Source organism: Lissotriton vulgaris, chromosome 11, assembly GCF_964263255.1.
Source record: "Lissotriton vulgaris chromosome 11, aLisVul1.2, whole genome shotgun sequence".
NCBI classification, from domain to species: Eukaryota; Metazoa; Chordata; class Amphibia; order Caudata; family Salamandridae; genus Lissotriton; species Lissotriton vulgaris.
Genome location: NC_141699.1, coordinates 705,715,174 through 705,740,412, shown reverse-complemented (window position 1 = coordinate 705,740,412; position 25,239 = coordinate 705,715,174). Strand labels below are relative to the sequence as shown.

At 48.9% G+C, this 25,239-nt stretch overlaps 1 protein-coding gene across 1 annotated transcript in view; it reads right to left on the bottom strand.

Moving 5' to 3' along the window:
• Positions 1-25,239, bottom strand: part of PIK3CB (phosphatidylinositol-4,5-bisphosphate 3-kinase catalytic subunit beta) — a 1,054,351-nt gene that overhangs the window by 194,451 nt on the left and 834,661 nt on the right. The window contains exon 17 of the mRNA XM_086943780.1: positions 6,262-6,440. Within this exon, the coding sequence (XP_086799906.1) occupies positions 6,262-6,440 (179 nt within the window). The remainder of the gene's footprint in view (positions 1-6,261; positions 6,441-25,239) is intronic.

Here is a 25,239-nt window from a genome sequence, read left to right as displayed (position 1 = left end):
GCAGTCAGTTAAGTGGCATTTTTCTCTCTTGTTAATTATTGTAATTGCCCGTCTGAGGATTGGACGGGGGTGTTTATGGGGGCTCTGTTTTGTTTCTGTGCCTTTTGTCCCTGCAGAGCCCCTGCCGCGGGAGCGCCCTCGCTCCTTTCGCGGCGTTTGTCCGGCAAGCGGTGCGGTGTTGATAACGCCCGCCAGAGGGTGCCCGTTCGTCTCGCCTGCTCCTCGGCGCGCTCCCCTTCACTATGAGGAGACGCGCGGAGGAGCCAGCCGACCACGGAGCTTTGCCCTCTCCACCTCTTGACGCCCGGTGCTCCGGGTCTGTATCTGGCCCGGGATTTGACAGTGTTGACGCCCTGCGGGTCTGTAGTAGCGGCGGAGACCGCGTAAATCGCCGACTGGCGCTTGCACGTTGGACAACGTTTTCTGTGTGGTTTTAACGTGCTATTAGGGGTGGATCGGCCCGGTCCCAGTGTGGAGGGTCAGTGCGTTGGGGGCTCTAACGTGCGGCCTACCTTGCCAGTGTGCTCCTGGCCCGGAAAAGTCATTGCAGTCCGAGTTTGTCTGCCAACAGTTAATTCACTGACGCCCTCTGTGTGAGAGGGTGTGGTGCTTAGTGCAACTATCCAACAGTTGATCGTTATCTGGCTTAGCAGCCATGGAGCAAGGGGATTATTTTGAGGAACCCCACTCCTACCTACAGGATGAGGAGTTTTACCACGCGGTCGACAGCTCTATCTATCGCTGTGTGACTGAGGTGGTGGGTCCCATGGAGGACTGGTTGTCTGCGCGCATTGTAGAAGAATGCGCCAAACTGGCGCAAGCCCATTTGGGAGCGCCTAATGGCCTCCCAGGCTCCTCAGGTGAGGGCCCCTCCGCGCCAAAGAAACCCTGCAGGGAAGGGGCTCCGGAAGGGGGGCAAGGGTTGGACAGAGGCGCCTTTGAGCGTCTCAGGGACGCTTTCTTAGCCAAGGCGACTGCTGGCCCCCCCCGCACCACTTTCGGACCCTGAACCTTCTGTGGTTTCAGAGACCGCGCCCCCGTCTCCGGGGCTGGACTCCCCCGATACTGATGACGACGGGGAATTGGTCCGCTCTTGGCGCCCCTCGGGCTCGGCCACTGAGTTGCCCCAGGACAGTTCCGGCATGTTGGACCCGGATGAGATTAGGCATCCGAGATCCGCTGCCTGGACGCTGGGGGACACGGTGGCAAAGTTCGTGGCAGGTCGCCTGCGTAAGCCTTTGGAAAAAGACGCAATGGGTTGCCTACGAGGGGAATGTCCGAGGCCCACTTTGAAGGGTAAGGTGGCCCTGACACCCGAATTAGACGCAAAGATGGTCACCTTCCTCGCCAAATTTATGAAGGACCCACGTAAGGGCATCGACCGTTCCTGGCGGTCATGCCAGGATAAATTGTTGGACGCTGTGGGGCCCGCCACGAAGATCCTCGACATGGCAGAGGAGGCGAAAGCCAATGGCACGGTGATTTCCCCTGAGGTCTTGTCCAATTGGGCGCAAAGGGTAATAATTTTTTGGGGGAACGCCAACTGCGCCCTGTCCACCGAACGTCGGAGATCCCTGCTTATCAAGCTGGACCCGAAGCTAGGTGATTTGGCTTCTTCGGAAGCAGGGGCGGTCGCCCAGGGCGGCCTCTTTGGCGAGCCTTTCATCAAGGAGCTCCGCAAATTTGTGTCCACGTTCACTTCGCTGGACAAAGCGCAGTACAGCATTAAGCGTGTATTCCAACAGCGTTTTTCCCAAGGGGCCGGTCGGGGCAGGGGCCGCCCGACCGGCCATGCAGGGCAGCAAGCCAACGGTAGAGGGCAAGGCTCCGGCAGAGGCCAGTACCAGACCTCCGCGAACTTCAACAACTTTTACCCCACGAGGGGGCAACGCTTTGGCGGTCGAGGCTACCGCAAGAACCCTGGACCCAATACTGCCAGCGGTAAGTGTACGGTCTTCGGACCAGGTTCTCATGGGGGCAGGTTAGCGGCCTTTTACGAGGAGTGGGCACTGCTCACTGCAGACGCCTGGGTTTTGCAAACCGTGCGGGGTTTCCACATAGACTTCTACGACCGGCCAGTTCAGGTGTGGCCCTCACGGCCGATCATTTTCTCAGAGTCCGACCCGCGTTTGATAGACGAAGAGGTCTCGGAGTTACTCCAGAAAGGGGCCATTCGCCTATCAACGCGACACCCCGCTGGTTTCCTCAGCAACGTCTTCCTGGTAGACAAGACGGATGGGGGCAAACGTCCGGTGATCAACCTCAAGAAGTTCAACGGTTGGTTGGTCTACCGTCACTTCAAAATGGAGGGGATTCACCTCCTCCGGGATGTGCTCCTACCGCGGGACTGGATGGTGAGGTTGGATCTGAAGGACGCTTAGTTGGTGGTACCCATCCATCCTCCCCATCGACGTTTCCTTCAATTCTGCTGGAAGGACAGAGTGTTCGAATTCACAGCCCTTCCCTTCGGTCTTTCCTCTGCCCCTTGGTGCTTCACCAAGGTGCTGCACCCGGTGGTGGAATTCCTGCGAGCTCAGGGTATTTGGATGATCGTCTACCTGGACGATATTCTTTTGATGGGTCAGTGTCCGGTGACCTTAACTGGTCAGCTCCAGAAGGCGGTCCAGCTTCTCCAGAGGCTGGGTTTCGTCGTCAACGAATCCAAGTCAGTTCTGGTTCCATGTCAGAAAATTACCTTTCTAGGTTTTGTCATAGACTCCGGTGGAGCCTCCCTCAGTCTTCCCTCGAAGAAGATAGCCAAGATCAGGCATACGTTACGCCACACGATTTCCAAAGACCGGATTTCTCTGCGCCAGGTGGCCAGAGTTGTGGGACTTCTGTCATCCTCCATTCAGGCAATTTTCCCAGGGCCGTTACATTACAGAGCGCTACAGCGCCTCAAGGCCCAACACCTCCGACGGGGCATGTCCTACGACCAGATGGTACCCCTCTCGGAGGACGTGAAGGAGGAGATGTCCTGGTGGCTCTCACACATGGAGGCCTGGAATGGTCGGGCGATCTTCGGGTCGGTCCCGGATCTTGTGATAGAGTCCGATGCCAGCAGGTCCGGATGGGGTGCCCGTTGCGGGGAGTTCTCCACCGGCGGTGCTTGGTCATCCGACGAACAACAGTTGCATATAAACTGTTTGGAGCTTCTGGCAGGGTCCTTCGCGGTCCGCTGTTGGACCAAGGATTCAGTGAAATCCTGCGTGCTTATGAAAATGGACAATGTCTCGGCGGTTCGATACGTCAACCACCTAGGAGGCCCCCGCTCCAGGGCTCTAGCAGACTTGGAGAAAGAGTTCTGGGACTATTGCCTTTCGCATCACATATCGGTGACGGCGGAATACTTACCGGGTTAGGCCAATCAGGTGGCGGACTGGCACTCAAGGTACCTGAGGGATGCCAGTCAGTGGATGTTGGACATCCCGATTTTCCGGTGGCTGAACGCACACTGGGGTCCGTTTTCAGTGGATCTGTTTGCGTCCCGGCTGGACCACCAGCTTCCGAGATTCTTCAGCTGGCGGCCGGATCCGCTCACGGATGCCACGGACGCTTTCCTCTAGGATTGGAGCCAGGAGAGGCCGTACGCATTTCCTCCGTTCGATGATGGTACGGACGGCGGCCCAGGTGCGCCGCCAGAAGGTGGAGATGGTGTTGGTTACGCCACTCTGGAGGTCTCAAGTCTGGTTTCGAGTTCTTCTGGAACTTTCTTGGGATTTTCCAATCCTACTCCCCCAGTTTCCTCACCTCTTGCTGAATCCAGATCGGGAACCTCACCCTCTCATCATGCGGGGCTCTCTCCGCCTCATGGCATGGAGGCTTTCCGGAAACGTTGGTCACTCCCGGGACTTTCGGGATCGGCTGAGAGCCTGCTCTCCAAAGCCTGGGCAGATAGCACAGCGAAGCGCTACAAATCCGCTTGGATTAAGTGGATGCGTTGGTGTCTTCGAAGGGACCTTGATCCCGTGGTCGCAGGACTCGTTCCGATCTTGAACTTTCTCGCCGAATTGGCATCTAAGGGCCTCGCCTACAGGACGATTAACGCATTGCGTTCCGCAATCTCAGCGGGTCATCAACCTGTGGAGGGTTCTCCAGTAGGGGAACATCCTTTTGTCTGCAGGCTCTTGCGGGGAGTTAGTCTTTCCTTACCTCCGGAGCCCCGATATTCGGTCCTTTGGGACGTAAATGTGGTCTTGAACCTATTCCTGTCCTGGCAGGCTAACGCTTATTTGTCTTTGAAGGAACTTTCAGCTAAATTGGCTATGTTGCTATGTTTGGTTTCTTGCCGACATGTGTCGGATGTCCGTGCCTTGGATGTGTCAGCGCGAGTGTTTTCCAAGGACGGGGTCACTTTTTCAGTGGGACGTCGCACAAAAGTCTGCGTCACGCACGATCTCGTACTCAGCCTTTGTGGACACTCCCAAATTGTGCGTCGTGCAATGTTTAAAGGCTTATGAGGACTTGACGCTGGATATTCGCCCTCCGGGCGAACAACAGTTACTAATTGCCTTGCGAAAACCACACAGAGCAGTCTCTTCCCCCACCATTGCAAGGTGGGTGCGTTGGGTCATGCAGCAGGCAGGCATTGACACCAAGCGTTTGAGCCCACTCTGCCAGGGGAGCCATGGCTTCTAAGGCGTTTTCGGTGGGGGCTCGTTTGGAGGATTTAATGCGAGCAGCGGATTGGTCCTCGGATTCCACGTTTAAGAGGTTTTATTTTAAACCGGTGGTGGATTTGGCCCAATTGGTGGTGAGTAAGCTTTGAACTAGCATAATCCGAAGCCTCCGGTCCGGACATAGAATCGAAATTTGCCTAGCTTACGTAACGGTAAGTTTCAATTCTATTAAGGACACGGAGGCGAGGATTATCCCACCCTGGTGTTCGGAGGTGCGAACCCACCCGTATCTCAGTAAGTAAACTGTTTTCCAGCTATACGTGGTACATGCTCTAATGCCAGTTCTTGAAGATGTTCTCTGTTTGCATGCGATCAGTGGAGTTGTCGATGCTTCTCTTACGCTGTCGTTTTTTCTGATAGGAAATGACGGTTCCAAACAGGACTAATGCGGAATGTGCGTAACCAGCGCGAAGAAAGAGGAGGAAGGTCGAGAAGGGACTGGCTATCATACTGGGACTGAACAGAGTGAAAGGACTAAGGTTAAAAGGCTCATGGGAGTTGTAGTTTCGTTAGATTACAGACTTATGAAGAAATCTTTGTTTCCAAGCTTTTACTGCAGTTTAAAACATGGATTGGAGCTTTTCTAAGGCTGCTGTGTTTTGTGTATTTGTAATAAAGCGAAGGAAGAAAAGCATAATCCTCGCCTCCGTGTCCTTAATAGAATTGAAACTTACCGTTACGTAAGCTAGGCAAATTTCGATTATCCTTCACGCTGCTTCCTTGACTCTAGAAAGAGTGAACCTTCCAATTTTTGTTTTCAAGCACATGTAAGTTATGTCAACAACCGCAAGGAGTGATTTAGTCTTAGGATTAAAAAACACAAATACTCCCCAGAATCACCTTCCTGTTCGACCCCAACAGTTGAATACTTTCATAATTATAAGTAAGAACCCAGTATACACTGAAACTCGCGGATCTTGCACCATATACAAAATGTAAGGTAAAGTAAAGCACCTAAAATAAAACCACATTCTTGCATCACTGAGCGAATTGCACGTTACATTTTGTGACGTTTCTGTGACTGGCTAGGATGAGAATAGCCCCTTTCAAAAAGGGCCTTTCTTTTGAAAGCCTGTGCGGATTATTTTCACCCGTTTTTTGTGTTATATACTTTGTAAACTTGAGTTAAGATCATAAACTTAGGAATCTGCAAAAACACTTTGGAAAGTTTCTGAACTTGCTATGCAGCAACACTGCCCAGCCTTACTGGGAATCTGATGATAAAAGAAATACTGAAGCTGTTGCTAGGACTGGTGTGTTTTAAGAGGAGGTAAGTTGCTTCATTGCATGGAGGCTCTGAATAGCTATTGGAAGCTAAAAACATCCCTTGTGCTGAAGGTGAGAGAGGAGTGCCAGAGATAAAAAGTGTTTTGTCTACCTAACTAATACATTTTGCACCGTTCCTGGTTTAAGTCACACTGTACTGCAGAGAGCGCCCTGACCACGTCTGAGTGTTAAATGAGAAGGCCTGTTTTTTTCAAATATACCATCAATGTAAACTTACACCTTACTATTTCTAACAATTCACATTAAAAAAAGAAGTAGAATAAATCAATTTTCGAGGTTACTGTGAGGAACTTACTTTAAATCTGAGAGTGTCACGCTGGGATTTAATGGTGACTGGAAGTTGGAGAGTGCGTTTCGGTACACACTTTGCTTTATACAGGAATGCATGACCTCTTTTCCCTTGGCTCGATTTAACTTTGCCACATTCAGTTTAATTAGATCATTGAGAGTTTTCATCTTATTGAGGGCTTCAACCTGAAATAATCAGAAAAACAAATTCTACAGCTTTTTGAAATCAAACAATACTTTGGTGCATAAAATCAATAACAAAATATATACTACTAATGAAGGATCCATTATCTACATTTATATATTTTGAGAAGGAATGTTTTGCATTGACTGTACTTAAACACATACTTATCCTCATTCAATTTCCAGATCGTGACAGTTTTTTTTTAATTGCTCTTTATGGAATATGTTATATACCAGAAAAGATAGCAATGATGACCATTTATATAATGAATACAGGACCCAGTTGTTCATACATTTCGAAACTTAAACCACAGTAAGTTGGGTCACAGGAAGCACAATCTGCAAGATTAATTGGACAGGAGGGTCTAACAGTGTAAAGAGGTTAAGCAATGGGCTGCTGTCGAGCAAGGTGCATATTTGTCATGCAGTGAATAATCAGTCATTGGAAGCAAATGAGAGAGGGAGACCACGCTACAGAGAGGGCGCCGCCAAATCTCAGGACTCTGCTTGGTCTGTGAAGACGAGGGACCTAACCTCGTGGGTGGGCAAGAGCCTGGCTAGGAACAACAGGGCATACTTCAGTCCCATATCACCTAGTCTACATTTCACCCTGAGGAACAGGCTCTCTGCTTCTCAACGACGAGGATCTAATCCTGGAAAATTTGAACTTTACTGTTGTCCACCCGAAAGTGGCCTGACTTTATGGCTGCTAGGAGGTTGATGTCTCTATCACAGAAGTGTAGGAGTTTAACCACCACAGGCTTAATTGGGGCCCTTGGGGGGTGGGGGGTAGCATAATACCCAGAACCCCGTGTGCCCGCTCCAAGGAAAAAGAAGTGGACAGGCCATGAGGTGCCTTAGTTCCTGACAACTACCCCTCCTGATAAGTTACCATGTCCAGCCTCGCCACACCCTAGCTCAACCACTAAGCAAATGTTGCAGTGGCGTGCCTAGCCCTACATGTCCTCCACCCTGCCCTCCAGGACGCAAAGTCGATCCGAGAGCTCCCAGACCTGTTGAAGGTTTATTGTCTGGGGCTTCAGCTGGCGCAGCAAAGACTCTGACTGGGTCAGCCTCTTGCCGAGTTTCTTTTGATCTTCAAGAAGTGGGCCTACTTTTCCTCCCATTGCATCTATCTTGACTTTCATTGAGGTTCTTGAGGAGTTCACTGCCTCCAGGATTTGGGGAATTCCACCGGGAGAGGAGGCCCCTGGTTGTGACATGGGTGTACTGCCCGACGCGTAAGAGACCATAGTTAAAGTCTGTGTCCCTACGTCTGAGAGTGGCGTAGTGGCTGGTGGCAATTGGATTGTTTTTTTGTTTCCCATCGCTGGCTCAAGGTCTTGAGGCAGTTCAGGAATGGAGCAGTGCAGGACCACAGGAGGTCAGCCACTCACCTACCCTTAACAGTCAGCAGACAGCCTGCTTACCCACTAGACCTGGTGAGGCAGTATAAGCAACTGCCCACTGCGGGGGATAGCGCCAAGCGTGTGGGGTGCCCAACTCCAGCCATCTTCTGTGTAACAGGCGGGAACATGCGGTTGGCTGTGCCAGTTCAGAGGGTTGGGGGGCACAACCCCTGCCCCTCCCAGACAGGAACACACACAGCCCACAGCACAGATGCAGACCACTCTGCCCCCCCCCCCTCAGTGTTTCAGTGAAAAGATGGCCCAGCAGTTGCGGCACCCATCCCCCTCTGGCATTGGGGGGAGGGGGTCGCCTCTGGTTCAAACCTCCCCCACCATGCCCAAGACTCTAAATAGTGCATGTGGGCCCAACCTTGGCCCTCTTGGGACTGTGCAGGACCTCGGCCACACCCAATGCCAGGAACTACTTGGGGGGAGGCGAGGCTTCCACACTTACATTGGACACAGTTGGTTACCCGCTGTTTTGGTTGTGGGGCCCCCCAGAGAGCCAGTGCTGCTCTCCTGATGTGATGAACCTCAACCTCGGGCGGTTCTGCAGCCTGCAATACACTGCGTTGCAGCTCGACAAGGAGACAGCCCACGTTGCCGGGTTATAGATGCTCCACCTATTGGGATCCAGGCCCACCACTGCTTGGATGAAAGAGGATAGGAGCAGTGGCCCAGCGGAGCTCTTTAAGCTACGACCACCATCTTCAAAGTTCATATGTTTTTAATTTAAGTTTATTAACAGCTAAAAACATACAGGCGTATCAGTCAAGCAACCATTTCACTGAATATCATTATTAATTTAAAGTAGGTAACAACCTTAACGTAACCAATACACTCCAAGGAAATTACATATGTAATGTATCTAGAGAACAACTGCAACCTCAAGAGAGTCAACACACGGGCTAAACCATGCCTCTGATACCTCCGACAATGGTAAAGGAATTAGTCTAATCTGATTTTCATAAACAGGTTTACTTTAGTGGGACAATTTGGGATATTTTTAATTAGCTAATAATCTCTGAAAATGTTACAATATCTGTTAACTTCTTTACTGTTGATAAGTCTAGGTCTCCTTACATTAACAACTTATGTACTATCTTCTTCAGCTTTAATAAGTGGAAAAAGAAAAATCTTAAATGGCAGTCACAAGGCCACGAACTGCAACATACAAAATTATAAATTAAACATAGTGCGACCATTCCTCGAGCATATATGTTCCATATTCAAAAAGAAATGTAAAAGTATCCACTTTAGCTCTACTAACCTTCAACAGCCTTGAAAAGATCAAGACTAATGCAGGAGCCCAACTGGACTCCACACTCCTTTCCAGCTTAATAAACTCCATGAACTTGTTCCTCAAGTTCTGCCAGATTGGGCCTTCTAGGAACCAATGGCATTTTCCCCTGACATGATTACAACCTGGTAGTATAAGTAAAAACTGCGTGGACTTTGGAATGGTAACCAGTGATCAAAGGATGCAATGGATATCGACCATACAGCAGATTACAATGGTGCAACTCAAATGGCCCCATTGCCAGCTCACCTTAATTTATCCAGCTCAAAAGGTAGGTACTTGACTGACTTTTACACCATCATCCCTCAGTCTTCTACTTAAACCCTCAGTCAAAATAACAATGAAAAGGCAGGTTAGCAAACAACTCATTGACAAAAGTACAGATTAATTATTAATTGTAAATACTAATAATGATACTCAGCAATGATATTGTGGACACTCATATGATTATCTATGGTCCTTGCAGTTTTTGTTGACTTTCATTGAGTTTTTATGACATATCTTGGGTTAATTAATTGCCTCTACAGCCGTAAAATAGTTAAATGCAGTTACGAGTTAACAAACGTCATGAGCGCTCAGCCAAACAGATCTGAAGAGTAGGATGAGCATAGTTGTTTGTTAGCCAACGCAAAGATAGCTCTGAGGAATAAGACTTACCAGCTCTGCACGTTTACAAATATTGTGACATGATAATTACACAAAGAAGCCTGCACGAACTTTTTAAAATAACTGGACTGGCTTAGATTGAAATATATTTGTTGCTTCGTTTGTATCATAATCGGGCACAAAAGCAACGTAAAAAGTCATCGTTTTTAAGGCAATATCAAGAACAGCTGCATTAACTAAGTTTATGCCAGTCTGAAGGCTCAGTGGACTAATGCAACACCACACATCTGTGGCCTATGATTTTTTGTAATTCTCATTTTATTGAAGTTATTAACAATCCAAAACAAGTGAGAAATGCCTTGGCACAAATGAGACACGATATTACTCAAGAAATTAGCTACAGGTGATGCATGAGTAAAGTCTTCTTAGACCACTCACAACGTTTGTGATTCATTTGGTACAAAACTACCTTTTCTCAGTACAAAAACAAAAATCAGAAAAAGCATGAAATAACATGATGAGTTGTTAACACTTAGTTCAAAACTGGAAGATGCATGATATAGTAACTCAACCATAAAAACTCAAACCCTTCTTACCCATGATCAATTTGGGAGGACAAAGCGTCAAGACTTTGAGGTACGGGTCCTGCCGGTGATCAGCAACGGCAGTTCTAAAAAGCAGGGCCTGAGACGGGTCTCAATCGGGTTCGCCATTTGTGCTCTCACCCTCAGCAGTACCACCCTTCACAGCCTTTGAGGCAACCTCAAAGAGACTCGTTACAGTTCTTTTACAGTCTCATAATTTCAGGGCTGACTAGTGTTGAATATTCTATACAAAATAGCCATAGTTGTTGCTTATTTATCCTACACAACTAACCACCATTGAAAAAGCCAATAGCCCTGACTTCTTGTAGATGGAATGTTACTTGTATTATATATCTGGATGTAATGACAGAAGCAGCAAAATACAAGTTTGATGGCGTAAGCATAGATTTTTAGCTTGTGTTATTAAGTCACGCCCTTAATTGCATTGGCCACAACCATTTGCGAGACCCCAAGTTTTTTAATTCCACTTATAGCCCTTACAAGAGTATACGGTCAGATTAGTCGGCCTGTTTGGAACTGAATTGGAGCTCTCTGTCAGGTCATGAAAATATGCCAACTAGCCTGCGATTGATTGTTCACGCAAGAAACAGGCAAATCTCATCTGGAGAATAAGAATAAAATCTTACTCATTGTGATCTTAAACAGCCTCTACTCAAACCTGGAGGGTTGGCCGCCAAAAATTCACACATTCGGGGAAATTCCCCCAAAATGTGGCTAGAGCTCACTTACTGAGAACGAAATCTTGCTATTAAATAATACAGATTTCAAGAAGCGTGTGAAGTTGGTGCCTGAAGGATGATGTGAGAGGCCTGCTTGAGTGAGCCAACATCATTGTTAACTTGAGAGGTCCCATTATCAGCTAAAGATCTGTGCATGAAATCCTTTAGCCACAGAGTTTCTTTTGTTAAGCAGACAGTCCATAAGAGAAAGATTAAACACACGACTCAATGATGGGTGTCACAGTGTCAGAAAGGGTTTTAAGTGTAACAGTGATCCAGACTTTTGCCCCCTTTGCTAGTTTATGCAGGGCACGATGCAATGGGGCTTTAGCCTTAGCAGAGGTGCCACAGGGAGCTCAAAATAAGGTTGGAGGCGTTTTGGAGAATTCCAGGCACGAGCTCTGTTCTTTGCAGAAATATGTGCCACAATCTTAATACCCAGTTCACATAGGGATTGATATTCACTTGCCAAAATCTACACTAATTTGAGGTGTAGTGAAGTGACAGAATTACACACACGCATGGGAAGTGTTTTAATGGTACAAAATATGCGTTGAGACACTAAAGAATTTACAGCCTGATTCATGTACATGCCGTTTTGCGTGTCCCTAATAGCGAATAATAGCGACTCGCTATTGAGGAAACGCAAAACGGCATTCATGTACTTTTCGGGGAAAAAATAGCGACTCGCACGCGGGCGCTAAAGCCGTTAGCGACCTACAAAAAACGCAGAATAATCGCTATTTCCGGCCACCAGCGATCGGGATTGCGACTCGCAATGGATTGCGACTCGCAATCCCGATCGCACGGGATTGCGACTCGCAATCCCGTGCGATCGGGATTGCGAGTCGCAATCTCGCGGGATCTGGAAAACGGGAAGACGCATTCCGAGCACCGTGATGACATCACAACCAGGAAGCAGCCAAATCCCACCCCCAAACACCACAGTGACGCTATCATTCGAGTGTACACGACTGAAAGCTGCCGCTAAACCTCCGTTAGCGACTCCCGACCCGGCCGAAATAGCGACCGCCATGTCCGACGAACCTCTGCCTGGCCCCAGCAACAGCGCTGGCCGCAAGCGCAAACTAAAGTTCTCCGAGCAGGAGCTGGAGAACCTTATAGAAGGGGTGGTGGCCAAACACGACCAGCTCTTTGGTGCCAACTCCAGGAGGGTCCCAGAACAGGAGAAGCGGAGGATCTGGGTGGGGATTGCCTCCAGCGTCAACTCTGTGGGCGTTGCGGACAGGTCGTTGGAGGAGCTGAAAAAGCGCTGGTACGACCTCCGAGGGCGTGCGAAGGAGAAGGTGGCGGCGCGCCTTGGTGAGTCATCAGGCACTGGAGGTGGTGGACCGACTGTCCCACCCAACACCCCCCTGGAGGACCAGGTAGAGGACACCTTGGAGAGGGAGGCGTGTGTTGGCGTGACCACTCTGGACTCCTCCCGCCCCACCCAGGACACCCAAGGTAAGTGGCATGCGACTGCGACCCTGTCCCCTATGACCGTCCCTGACCAAATAGGCTCACTCATTGGCCCTTAATCATGCCTATGTTGTGCATCAGGAAATGCCCTGAGGCATTGTGGGAGACGTAGTATGTCCACAATGTAGTAGTACCACAATGCGGCCAGAAAGGCTCCTAAGTGCGCAAATCCACAGCCATCCAGGGAATGTCACCCAGCATGCATGTAACATCTGCACGTCTGACAGTCACATGCACCTAATGAGTATCCACTTACCCTCACAGGTGCGGATGATAGCAGTGACAGCGAGATGCTGGTGATCGATGAGGAGGCCCAGGAGGAGGAATCCCTACCCGCTACCCAGCCACCAGCCCCTGCCGCTGCGCCAACAGCAGCCAGGCCCCCCACCTTACCTGCTGCAACATCTGCAGGCCCACGGGCTGCCAAGGCCAGGCCCCCCACCTTACCTGCTGCAACATCTGCAGGCCCACGGGCTGCCAAGGCCAGGCACCCCACCTTACCTGCAGCAACATCTGCAGGCCCACCGGCTGCCAGAGCCAGGCACCCCACCAATGTGCCTCCAGTGCCTGCCGCACCTGCAACACCAGCTGCTGCACCACCTGCAGCTCGTCCAACACGATCTGGGCCAGCCACATCCGCTACACAGCGGCCGAACAGCAGGAGGGGCAATGGGCATCTCCATGCCTGCATGAGCGTGGAGCGGCGAATGCTCCGTTTACACCAGCGCCAGTCGCAGCAGCAAGGAGCCATCCAGCTCCAGCTGCATAAGATCGGCCGCAATGTGGCGGGAGTCGGCGAGCGGGTGGACCGCATGACGGCGGCCATGGAGCGCATGACGGCGGCAATGGAGAACAATACTGCAGCGCTGGTGAAGCAGCGCAGTGTTGCAAGCAGGCGCCACCACCAGCTGTTGAGCCGGCTGTCGAGCTATAGTCGCTCAAATTATGTGGCAGCAAATGCCACCACCCAGCTGTCGCGGCGCTCTCTGACCCAGCAGCACCAACTGGTCCAGTGCTGCGAGGAAATTACCCGGGTGCTGGAGCACTTGACCACCGCCGTGATCCCACTGCTTACACCTGTGCTACCGGCCATCGTAGGGGGAGATGATGCGAGTGAGGCTGCCTCCAGAGTGAGCAGCAACTCTGCCACGCAGGCCCCCCCCACCTAGGCGCAGCACCAGGGCTACGCCTGGTACAGCTGCCCAGGATGAGGAAGAGCCTCACAGGCGCCTGGGAATTGTGCGCCGGAGGCGCCAATGACATTGTGTCAGGGACACAGGCGCAGGCTGAAGCTAAGCCTGCCATGAACCTTTACATGCAGTATGCAGGAATACTGGATTTTGAAAATAGTTGTTACCATGACCCTTTTATCTTGTGATTCAAACAAATACATTTATTTTGCTGCACACATTCGCCTTGTGTAATCATTACATTTTGCATGCAATTGTGATATGTGGGGTGGGGGAAGGGGGTGGGCTAGAAATTGTTAGGTGTGATGTGGTTGCGACGTCTGTGGCCTTCAGCTGGGTTCTCCCCGCGTGCATGGTGCGCATGTGCTGGTGGCCGGTCGTCCCCCTCAGATTCACTGCCTGAGATGTCAACTGGTATCCGGCGCTTGGTTGCAATGTTATGAAGCATTGCACAGACAGCCACAATGCGGCAGCACGCTGCAGGACTGTAATACATGGCCCCACCTGTCTTGTGCAGTATACGGAACCTGCTCTTGAGCAGGCCAAATGTCCTTTCAATACAGTTCCTTGTCCGGATGTGCGCAACATTGTAGCGCCGTTGCTGAGGTGTGGCAGGGTTGAGGTAAGGGGTCAGGAGGTATTCCCGTAGGGCGTAGCCACTGTCACCTGAATGAGAGGAGCAGATGTTGATTGCCTGTGCAGCGCAGTTACTTCATAGCAATGTGACATTGTTGACAAAGTGTACTTACCAAGTAGGTGTCCTTCCCCATACTCTCCCCTGATCAGTCGTGTGTGGAGTCCGCTGTGCCTGAAGATGAAGGAGTCATGGGTACTCCCTGGGTACTGGGCCACAATGTCAGTGATGATGGTCTTGGCATTGCAGACCATCTGTATGTTGAGGGAGTGGTAGGACTTCCTGTTGCGGTACATATACTCCGTGCCAGCTGGTGGGCAGATGGCGACGTGGGTACAGTCTATGCAGCCGAGGACATGGGGAAAATGGGCAACATTATAAAATTGTAGTTTTGTGAGGTCCAATTCCTGTTGGCTCGTGGGAAATGTGATGTGCCGGTGGAGCTGGCTGAGCATGGCGTCAACAAAAGTGTGGAGGCAGCGTGACATGGTGGGCTGGGATATCCCCCCAGCAGCGGCTACTATGCCCTGGAAACTGCCGGAGGCCAGGAGGTGCAGGCTGCACAATACCTGCACATGTGTGGGCACAGAATTGTTTCGCCTTGTTGGGTGCTGCATGATGGGGTCCAGTTCTTGTATCAGCCAGGTGATCATTTCCCCATTCAGCCTGTATTTTGCATAAATCTGTTCTCTGGTTTGGCCCAGCAAGATGACCCGCTGCCGGTAAATCCTTGCCTGCCTCATGCGTCTCCTCCGTGCTGCTCGCTGTAGCCTTCGCCGCCTCACCACCATGTACATCCCAGGCATTGTGGAACGCCTAATGCTGCTGCTGAATGTCCTTATGTGTGATTGGTCAGGCCTGGCCCTGTTGGTGATTGGCTAACAGTTTTTCAAATTTAGCTTCATCATGGCTTTTATGGTTACCACCTGCTTTGAGTTGTCCTTAAATTGCGCCGCGCAAACGTGCGATTTAGCGCTTTTTCGCTAATGTATTTCTTTCATGAATGCCGATTGAGACAATATTGCGTTTCGCTAATCATTTCGCAGATTCCGTGGTTGGTCGCTATTTCCGTATCGCTAATGCTCGACTTCCCGGAGTCTGCGACTATTACAGCGTAATCGCTATTATTTTTTAGCGATTTCGCTATTTCGTACTTGAATGCCGATTCCGTGTTTTGCACCTGCAATTGCGTTTTCGCAGCCATTGCGGGCGCTATTTCGCTTCATGAATCAGGCTGATAGACTATACAAACACTCAAAACCAAAGACTCTAATAAAGAAATAATGACTTCCCTCGAGAACTTGCTTAAAAAAACCCAGTTAAAGCCACATTAAACATGTAAAAAGGCAAATCCCAAACGAAATGTCAATCAACTGGAAGGCAGAAACTTCTGCTCTTAGCAGATCATTTGTATATGAGGAAACCTTAAGTCAATCTGGAGGGAGACAGGTTATAAATATATATTTGAAAGTTGGCACGTGAGAGCAGAACCCGTCAGACAGGATGCTGAGGAAACCATATGCAGTGTGATTATAAAGCAGAGGTCAGCATCTGTCAAAGCCAAAGCCCATTTACGTTTCCTCAATTTCAGGAGCTGGGCAAGTAAGAGGCAGGAGCGAACAAATTGGAACCCACGCTGTACAAACAGGAACTTTTTGAAGTATTTCTACTTTGAATTTCTTCCGTGTTTGTACAGTTGGGAATTTGCGTGCTCCTTCTTTGATTGTGCTGACATTTGCTTCCTGAAAAGTGAAAAGAAAAACGTTACTTTGTTGACCTTGCACCCATTGTTAGCGCAGCATTTCGCCACCTCAACTTGTTTCTTCTATTTTGACAATGGCTATGAAAACAAGCATTTGAAGTAATTTCTTCACAACGTCTGCTCGAGAACAATTTCAGGCTCGTTTAATTGGTGTAAGCAGAATGAGCGTTCAAAATATCACAGTAAGGAGTATCGGCAGTCAATGTTCCAAATGTCACAGGGCAAGCAGGGGCTACTAGGCTCGGGCGTGGAGGCTGGAGTGGTTTGCCTTCGACATCTCGGTGGTCCGTCATAAAATGGCTCTGCAAACAGGGCCAAGTACAACCCCTTCCACACTTGGTTCTCAGTGGCAGTGATGGCAAGCAGTCACAGGCTTCTCAGGAAGGTTAGTGTGGATGTATAAACAATAAGTGATCGCCAACCCAGTGCTTCTCTGTGTATAAGAAAAGCACTTTAATTTACTCTAAAACGTCTTACTATACATTACAATACGCAGGTACTCGGAGTCTTTGGCACAGGGCCAGTATACCGCAGGCACGGGTACCCCCAATGTTCCCCCTCCACCGCTCTCCTTCTCCATCAGTACATCAAATATGGTGTGGGTCTCAGGCATAGGTGTAATGCTCATCCCTCTTAGGCAGAATAGTACTCTCAAACGTGCGTCCTTGTGGTACGCCTCGGAGAATTGATCCTATATAAGGGAGAGGTGTGGCGCCGCAGCCAGGGAGACTGACGCTGGAATCTGGGGATCACGGTTCGATCCCTGGCGCCGACGGCAGATTAGCTCAGCACCATGTGACTCTGGGCATTAGCTTGGTTAATCTTCCTGACAGCCCCCAGCGCCTGGAGACCCTTAAGGGTGATTGTTCGCGCTTTACAAATGAGGATACTATTATTATAATTCTGCTTCTGGGCATTGGCCCCTAGGGGTTGAGGGGTGCAGAGACAGTCTGGGGAAGATCCTTCACCCACTCCTATTTGGAGAGTTGGCAGCTCGGCTAGGCAGAACTCCTGGGGTCGAGGTGGTAATGCAGTCTGGTTACCGCTGGCAATAGCTGGTCGGCTTCTAGGTACCTTACACTCCCAGCTGCAGCAACAGTAGTGCGCTCGGGTGCACCTACGGTCCGCACCTCGGACAGCTGCACTCATGATCGCAATGACCGTTCACTCTGGCACAGAGTGAGCAAGTGTCAACGTAGCAGCTCCAGTTGTGGTGGCATAGCCCACTCAGGCACACTTGGGCAAGTGCCATGTGTTTGGCACAGTCAATTCCATAGCAGAGAAGACTGGTTGGACACACTTCGGGCAAGAGCCTGGGGCTGAGAAGGAAGAGGATCTGTTCAGGCACACTGACACTTGCTCGAAGACCAGCAGCAGGCACACTTGGGCAAGTGCCATGTGTTTGGCACAGTCAATTCCATAGCAGAGAAGCATGGCCGTACTGGCCATAGCGGGCACCGGGCAATCCCCCGGTGGGCCGCACTGGTGGGGGCCGGTTTTTGGCCCCTGGGGGCCGTTTTTTGTTACAGGTCCGTTTATGCAGCATAGCTGCAAAATCGGCCCTGTAACAAAATCGTCCGAAAACCGGCCCCGGCAAAGAGCTCGGCGGCACCTTCAACCCCCCGAGTGGGGAGGGGGGTGCGGCCGAGCCCTTTGCCATGGCCGGTTGTGGTTCTCAGTCCGGCCCTGCAGAGAAGACTGGTTGGACACACTTCGGGCAAGAGCCTGAGGCTGAGAAGGAAGAGGGTCTGTTCAGGCACACTTTGACACTTGCTCGAAGACCAGCAGCAGGCAAGTTTTGTCAGATAGATCTGCTTGGGCACAATTTGGCAAGTGCTGTGGTTATTCTGCTTCAGTTAGGGAGATTGTCAACAAGTCAGAAGCACATCAGTCAAGCTCTGGGGTGTTAATGGTGGATTAACGATCAGTTCCGGGTTTAACTACTCTTGTCCATACTGGTAGTCTAGCTCTTGCGGGATTGGCTTTCTCCTTCCTGCTTCTCTCAGGCAGGGTATTTCCAAGTATTCAAGACATGGAGATAGTTCTTTTTTTTTTTAGATCAGATTCCAGATGATGTCTCCTCACCTCTGGGTAGCTGGCTGCCAGTCAGACACTACTAGATCTAGTGGCACAGAAGTACCCCGGGACCTTGATGGAGAACCCTCTTCTTCGTCAGAGATAACTTGAAACTGGAACAAATTGCTCAATGGGATCCATTTTTATAAAAGTAGAGGAGATATGTATTCTGTCTGCAGTCTCAGAACCTGTTTAGGTCAGGTCTCCTTTCACGTATCCTTCTCAGGTGAACTTCCAGACTCCTCATTTGTGTAGAGTGATGCTCCTCAGACAGGGTCATTTCAAGGCTGGGGCACACAAAAAACGATAAACAAAGAGATGAGGGCTTTCTGCACCTGGCTTTCAACAACCACACCAACAGTGATCTGAAAGCAAGACAAAATGCTGGCCTCATCTAAGGTACTCTTCACACTCTGAACAGAGACTGCAGTCCCTCCCACCATCAACAAATGGCAGCCTGCTTGAAGACTAATCTGAAGCAATGGGACCTACTGAACTACTAAAAGTGGGCCTGCCTCCTCTTTCCCAACTTCAGTGTTTAGGTACACTTCCTTCAGTCTCAGGAACATGAGCAATACGCTTCCACTATCCTGGAAAATGACCTTGTCTCCATCTCATGCACATGAGCTTGCCTAGGGCTTCCACAATTATAGTCACAGGCTGACTGCACTCTGGTTCACTGAGACACATATTATGCCTGTATCACATAGACTATGCACATACATCTAAACACAACAGGTGATGGACCGAATGTGGATCAATGTCACACACTCACCCCAGTCCAAAGATCTGGGCCCAAATCCATAGTTTTTTTGCACTCCACACCACCCTGGGTTAGACAATGGTGATATGCAAATCAGCTCTGACCCTGTGCCCCATGGGAACAGTCCAGTCCGAACTACAAAAGCCATGTCCTTCCCAGAACGGAATCAAGCATTCGAGGACCGGACCGGTTTCGAGGTAACACCCCTCATCAGCCCGGCTAGCTTGACTCCAGTGGTGTGGAGTGCCTGGGACCCACGTCTGGGCATCCCCAGCGCACTTAGGGCGGAATATGCAAACACAACAGGTGATGGACCGAATGTGGATCAATGTCACACACTCACCCCAGTCCAAAGATCTGGGCCCAAATCCATCGTTTTTTTGCACTCCACACCACCCTGGGTTAGACAATGGCGATATGCAAATCAGCTCTGACCCTGTGCCCCATGGGAACAGTCCAGTCCGAACTACAAAAGCCATGTCCTTCCCAGAACGGAATCAAGCATCTGAGGACCGGACTCGAGGTAACACCTCTCATCAGCCCGGCTAGCTTGACTCCAGTGGTGTGGAGTGCCTGGGACCCACGTCTGGGCATCCCCAGCGCACTTAGGGCGGAATATGCAAACACAACAGGTGATGGACCGAATGTGGATCAATGTCACACACTCACCCCAGTCCAAAGATCTGGGCCCAAATCCATCGTTTTTTTGCTCTGACCCTGTGCCCCATGGGAACAGTCCAGTCCGAACTACAAAAGCCATGTCCTTCCCAGAACGGAATCAAGCATCCGAGGACCGGACCTGTTTCGAGGTAACACCTCATCAGCTCGGCTAGCTTGACTCCAGTGGTGTGGAGTGCCTGGGACCCACGTCTGAGCATCCCCAACGCACTTATGGCGGAATTTGCAAACAAAACAGGTGATGGACAGAATGTGGATCAATGTCACACATTCAACCCAGTCAAAAGATCTGGGCCCAAATCCATCGTTTTTTTGCACTCACACCACTGGAGTCAAGCTAGCCGGGCTGATGAGGTGTTACCTCGAAACCGGTCCGGTCCTCGGATGCTTGATTCCGTTCTGGGAAGGACATGGCTTTTGTAGTTCGGACTGGACTGTTCCCATGGGGCACAGGGTCAGAGCTGATTTGCATATCGCCATTGTCTAACCCAGGGTGGTGTGGAGTACAAAAAAACGATGGATTTGGGCCCAGATCTTTTGACTGGGTTGAATGTGTGACATTGATCCACATTCTGTCCATCACCTGTTTTGTTTGCAAATTCCGCCGTAAGTGCGCTGGGGATGCTCAGACGTGGGTCCCAGGCACTCCACACCACTGGAGTCAAGCTAGCCGGGCTGATGAGGTGTTACCTCGAAACCGGTCCGGTCCTCGGATGCTTGATTCCGTTCTGGGAAGGACATGGCTTTTGTAGTTCGGACTGGACTGTTCCCATCGGGCACAGGGTCAGAGCTGATTTGCATATCGCCATTGTCTAACCCAGGGTGGTGTGGAGTGCAAAAAAACGATGGATTTGGGCCCAGATCTTTTGACTGGGTTGAATGTGTGACATTGATCCACATTCTGTCCATCACCTGTTTTGTTTGCATGCACATACATCCAGGCACAAGTGGTAGGACGTTCGCATAAGGATTTGAGTTCGCTTGTAGCAGAAGAACCTCACACCATTGGGACAGTAGGCCATCACTCCTGTGTCCAAGGTAAAACGATCTGGTTACAATGATAGCATCGCTAAAAGGTGATACAATGACACTACCACTGTACATGGTAGAATCCATAATAGGGACAGAAGTCCACTGCCAATAGTGAGTGTGCGCTTAGCATGCATCCCCAGATCAAATATCCCACTCACGTCAAGGGAGAGGACTAGGCATTTTCCCACATGCTAGATTAAAATGAGCCTGGGGCCAAAAAAAAAATCTAAAAACAGGATACTGGAAGTTGGGCACTCTGAGCAAGAGGCATGGCTGAACCCTGAGAAGGTGACATTACTGTCCCAACGAGCAACAATGATGGCAGGGCAACAGCTTTAACCCCTACGCAACCACATCCTGCTTTTTAAACATTCTCAAACCTAAAGAATTTAGCGATAACTGCGGTTATTCTCACACTAAAAATAGCATCTGAATCCACCTTGCCACATTTGATGTATTAATGTGCTTTTTTCTAGGAGACCTTTACAACTTGCAAAGTATATTGACGGATGCAAGAATTCAATTATAACACAATCACACTGAGTGTGATATTGCTTTTAGCAAGTATTCAACGGGCAGATGATGCCTTAACTGCTCAGAATCAAAAGAAGCTTCTTGACGCCCTTTACTCTATGTAGGTACTAATTTGGAGAGTAGACAACTTCGAAATTATGGAATCTTTTCTTCCTGATGAGTGGCATTCCACTAAGCTAAGATGGCAGGCAGCTGTATTTCATACCAGAGAAGTCTCCAACATGTAGCCCAAGTGCTACTGGTATACTCCCCAAATTGCCAATAAATAGCTCACAGACTAGAGTTCAGCCTAGTACCAGGTTTAGAGCTGAGCTGAGCCACATCCTGTTAATGACAAAAGGCAACAATACTCAGTTTTGGACCCTGAGACTACCACAGAGCCAAACCAACAACGGGTGTCATGCGTACATACTGTGTGACTGAAAGCATGGGTCAGGAACCTAACCAATCCCCTGCAACAGAGCCACATGGTTATGCAGTGCGTTTTTTTGAAAGGAAAAGTCAGCCAAATATGGGGCAGGGAAAGGACAATACTAGAGCTGATCGAATTAAGTGTGGGACTTGTGGTGTTACAGTAGGAGTGTGTAAATCAGCGTGGAAGGATCCTAATAGAGTAGAGAAGGGTACTAACTGGAATCAAAGACAATGGCATCATTTGCTATTGAGTGACGGAAGTGCACAGCTGTACAAGCACACGTGATCAGGCACATTCATATGCTCCAATTAGCTGATATATCTGGCCATGTGCATGCCAGTGCCTGGTGCAGTTTACCTTTCTTGCAATATTTTTCTTTAAAAGACATCCTTGACATCTGGAGAAATCAAGTGCAAATTCTCACCATCTGGCATATAGCTGTAACTTCTGGTTCAGTGGTAGCCATTAACGACATAATGGTGGTCCTGGCATTTTAGTAATCCTACTTAACATGTTCGGCTTCCTTTACCTAACCATACCCTTAGGCTTACCCACTTGTCCCCTTACCTGACAAACAGCATCATTCACCCTAGGGTGCCCTCTCCTGGAATAAAAGTAGTTGCCTAGTCTTAATGATGGCCAGCCGTGAGACACTGGGTACATCCTTGGTATTGTGGGGTCAGCCGTTCCATTATGGTGGTTATTCTTGGCATACGGAGGGCATCCTTAATATTATGATGGACATCCTTGGCATTTAATCATAATACATGGGCATGTGAGGAAAAAGTTGCCTATGCGAGGCAGTGATTGTGAACCATGAAACACACAAAAGGTGATGAGGAGTCTAACCAATCGCAATTGCTAGAGCTAGCATTCCAACCCACCATTCTTTAGCCCACCATGCCACCTCAGATTATACCCAGCTGTACGCACATCATCCTTGACCAGTGGCGGCCAACACTATGACGAGTTGGTGAGTGGAGGGAGCGCAGAGGGGTTAATACATTTTTTTTTTTAATTCTCTGAAACTGCTGGCAAATTAAAAATAAAACTATTGTAGTACATCATTTTATTTTTCACCTGCTGGCTCTGAGCCAGTCGGGTAATGCTCCTCTGCCATTGTTGAGGAGCTCCCCTGGCCTTGACCCTGGTCCAATTGGAACAGTCCAATCCGAACTGCCAAGTCAGGTCCTCTCGGAACTGAAACAAAAGCAACTCAAGAACAGTTTCGCAGATTGAGTCTCTTCAGTCGGGTGTAGCTTGGTTCCAGTTGCACAACGAGCAAGGGACCCAGATCTGGGCATACCCTTGGCCACTTGGGACGCTACATCAAACACGAAAGGTGAAGGAAGGATGCTTGAAATAAATATAACCACTGACAATCGCTCGGGTAGCAGTCCTCCCATCACCTTTTGTGTGATAAATGTACCACCCTAAGTGGCAAGGGTATGCCCAGACATGGGGCCAGTGTTCACTGTGCCACGGGAAACAAACTATGCCTGCCTGATAAGTCCTTACCAGGGTAAAATTGGTTCCAAGATGCTTGTGTTCTGGTTCAGTGAGGACCTGGCCTGGCACTTCAGGCTGAACTGTTGCCTTGAGGAACAGGGTCAAGGCATATGGCTGGGTCCAAACTGAGGTGGCATGGGGAGAAAAAGTATAATTGGTTGGGATACTACCCTGAATGATTGCCAGTGGTTAGACAGATTGCAAGCATTTCTCCCATTACCTTTTGTGTGAGTGATTGTGGACTACACATGTATTTACTAGGGGTGGGCGGAATTTGCGTTATCGCGCTACGCAAATTTCTGCGATACAGTAAAAAATCTGCGAGCACGCAAAAGGTTCCACTAACAAGCGAATTGCTTGTTCCACCCGTTAGAGACGCTTTTTTGTTCCTGTTCGCGAACGCTGTTTGCGTGGTCTGGGAGAAATATCTTGCGAATAGCATTTTGAAAGCGCGAAAAAGTAAAATATTCTGTGAAGCCACAGAATTTTTGCCAATTCCGCGTTCTCCGCAGAACGCGACATTACCCAAATTCCGCAGATTCCGCAAGCGGAATGGAATTTACCGCCCAGGCCTAGTGTTTACTAAAAAGAATAATTGGCATGTGTTTAGAAAATTAGAAGCTTTTCTTTGTTCACCCAAAGTAAAAAGGCTGCATCTGACAGAAAAATCTGTGTATTTACATAAACCAATAAGCTGAAGTTCGGTGACAAAAATACTGAAATACACAGTTTTAATGATAACTCATGTTGTTTTAGAAAGAATTATTGTCATATTACTTCGTAAGTGACACAGGACACGTGCAGCCATTGTTGTTGTTTCACCTCTATTGCTGAGGCATTTCACTTGGATAACATCATTCTGAAATGGTTTGCAACTACCTGATGCACTAGAGTGGTCATTATTTTAATCCTGTGTGGGGTGGTCAGCATCTTAACCATCTGATTTCACTACTGTAGCAGTGGTAATATTTTCCAACGTTTCAGGATCAAATTCACTGATCAGAATCAGGTCGCATTATAGAAAAAGTTAGAGACTCCTTTCTTAGCCATATAAGGAAGACTAGAAGTACTTCAGAAAATAAACCCCAAAGAAATGCCTTAATATACAAGTTCAAAATGCAGTCTGACTTTTGTCTCTTTTGGGTCGGGTGTTGACCACAAGGCTGTCCTCAAGGTACTAATTTTAATGGTCACTGTTGTGTCCCAAGTTTGTTTGTATGAGGCCTCTAGTGATCCTCTGAAGACTCCTTACAAGTATTACGCAATCTGGTGGGTGTGGCTGAAGTCAGTGACACATAGCATTCAATTAACGGTTGTATGCTGAAAAATGAAGATATGCAAACCAGAGCTCCATGTGTGGCATGGTCTGTTACATGTTCCCAGGGCTGGGGAGGACGTTAAACTGGTGACAAGATAGGGGATACGTGACTTCAAAGAATAAGATTAGCAGAGGAGCACATGAATATGTAGGGATCTTGTGAGAATAATACCCTATCGTGAACTAATGTAATCAGTATTCTAAGAGGCTGACAACCTAGGCAGTTCCTTACACAATCACAAAGTCCAGACGTTATGTGTAGCAATTAATTGATGTGTTTACTTCCTCTTTGTACACTCGATAACCAAAAGTATTTGATCCAATGCAAATGATTAAGCCAAAAGCAAAATAAAAATGTCCGGTTAATGATGATACAGATGATGCAGCTGAGTGATTTATTTATTTCTCCTGATACATTAGATAACACAATGGTTGTTCCAGGACAGATGATTCAACTGACATGTCTCGTCCACTCTTTGGACTTTCTCAAGGCTATTCCTGGGATAATGTCATATCCCAGGCTTAGTAAAACGAAGACAATAAACAGGACTTCAGAACGACGAAACAAGAATTACATTTAAGAAACCAGCCTCAGTGACAGATGGACCACTTCGAGAACCATAAAGTCTCTTAGAACTTCAGGCTAGACAGAGGATTGTGGCGCAAAGGCGTTTTATGCAGATGTATGCTGTGACTTATCAAGGTCAAAGACTGTAGACATTAATAGTATTAAGGAAAAGTAAAGTCTGGTTGAACTACTCGAGAGAATG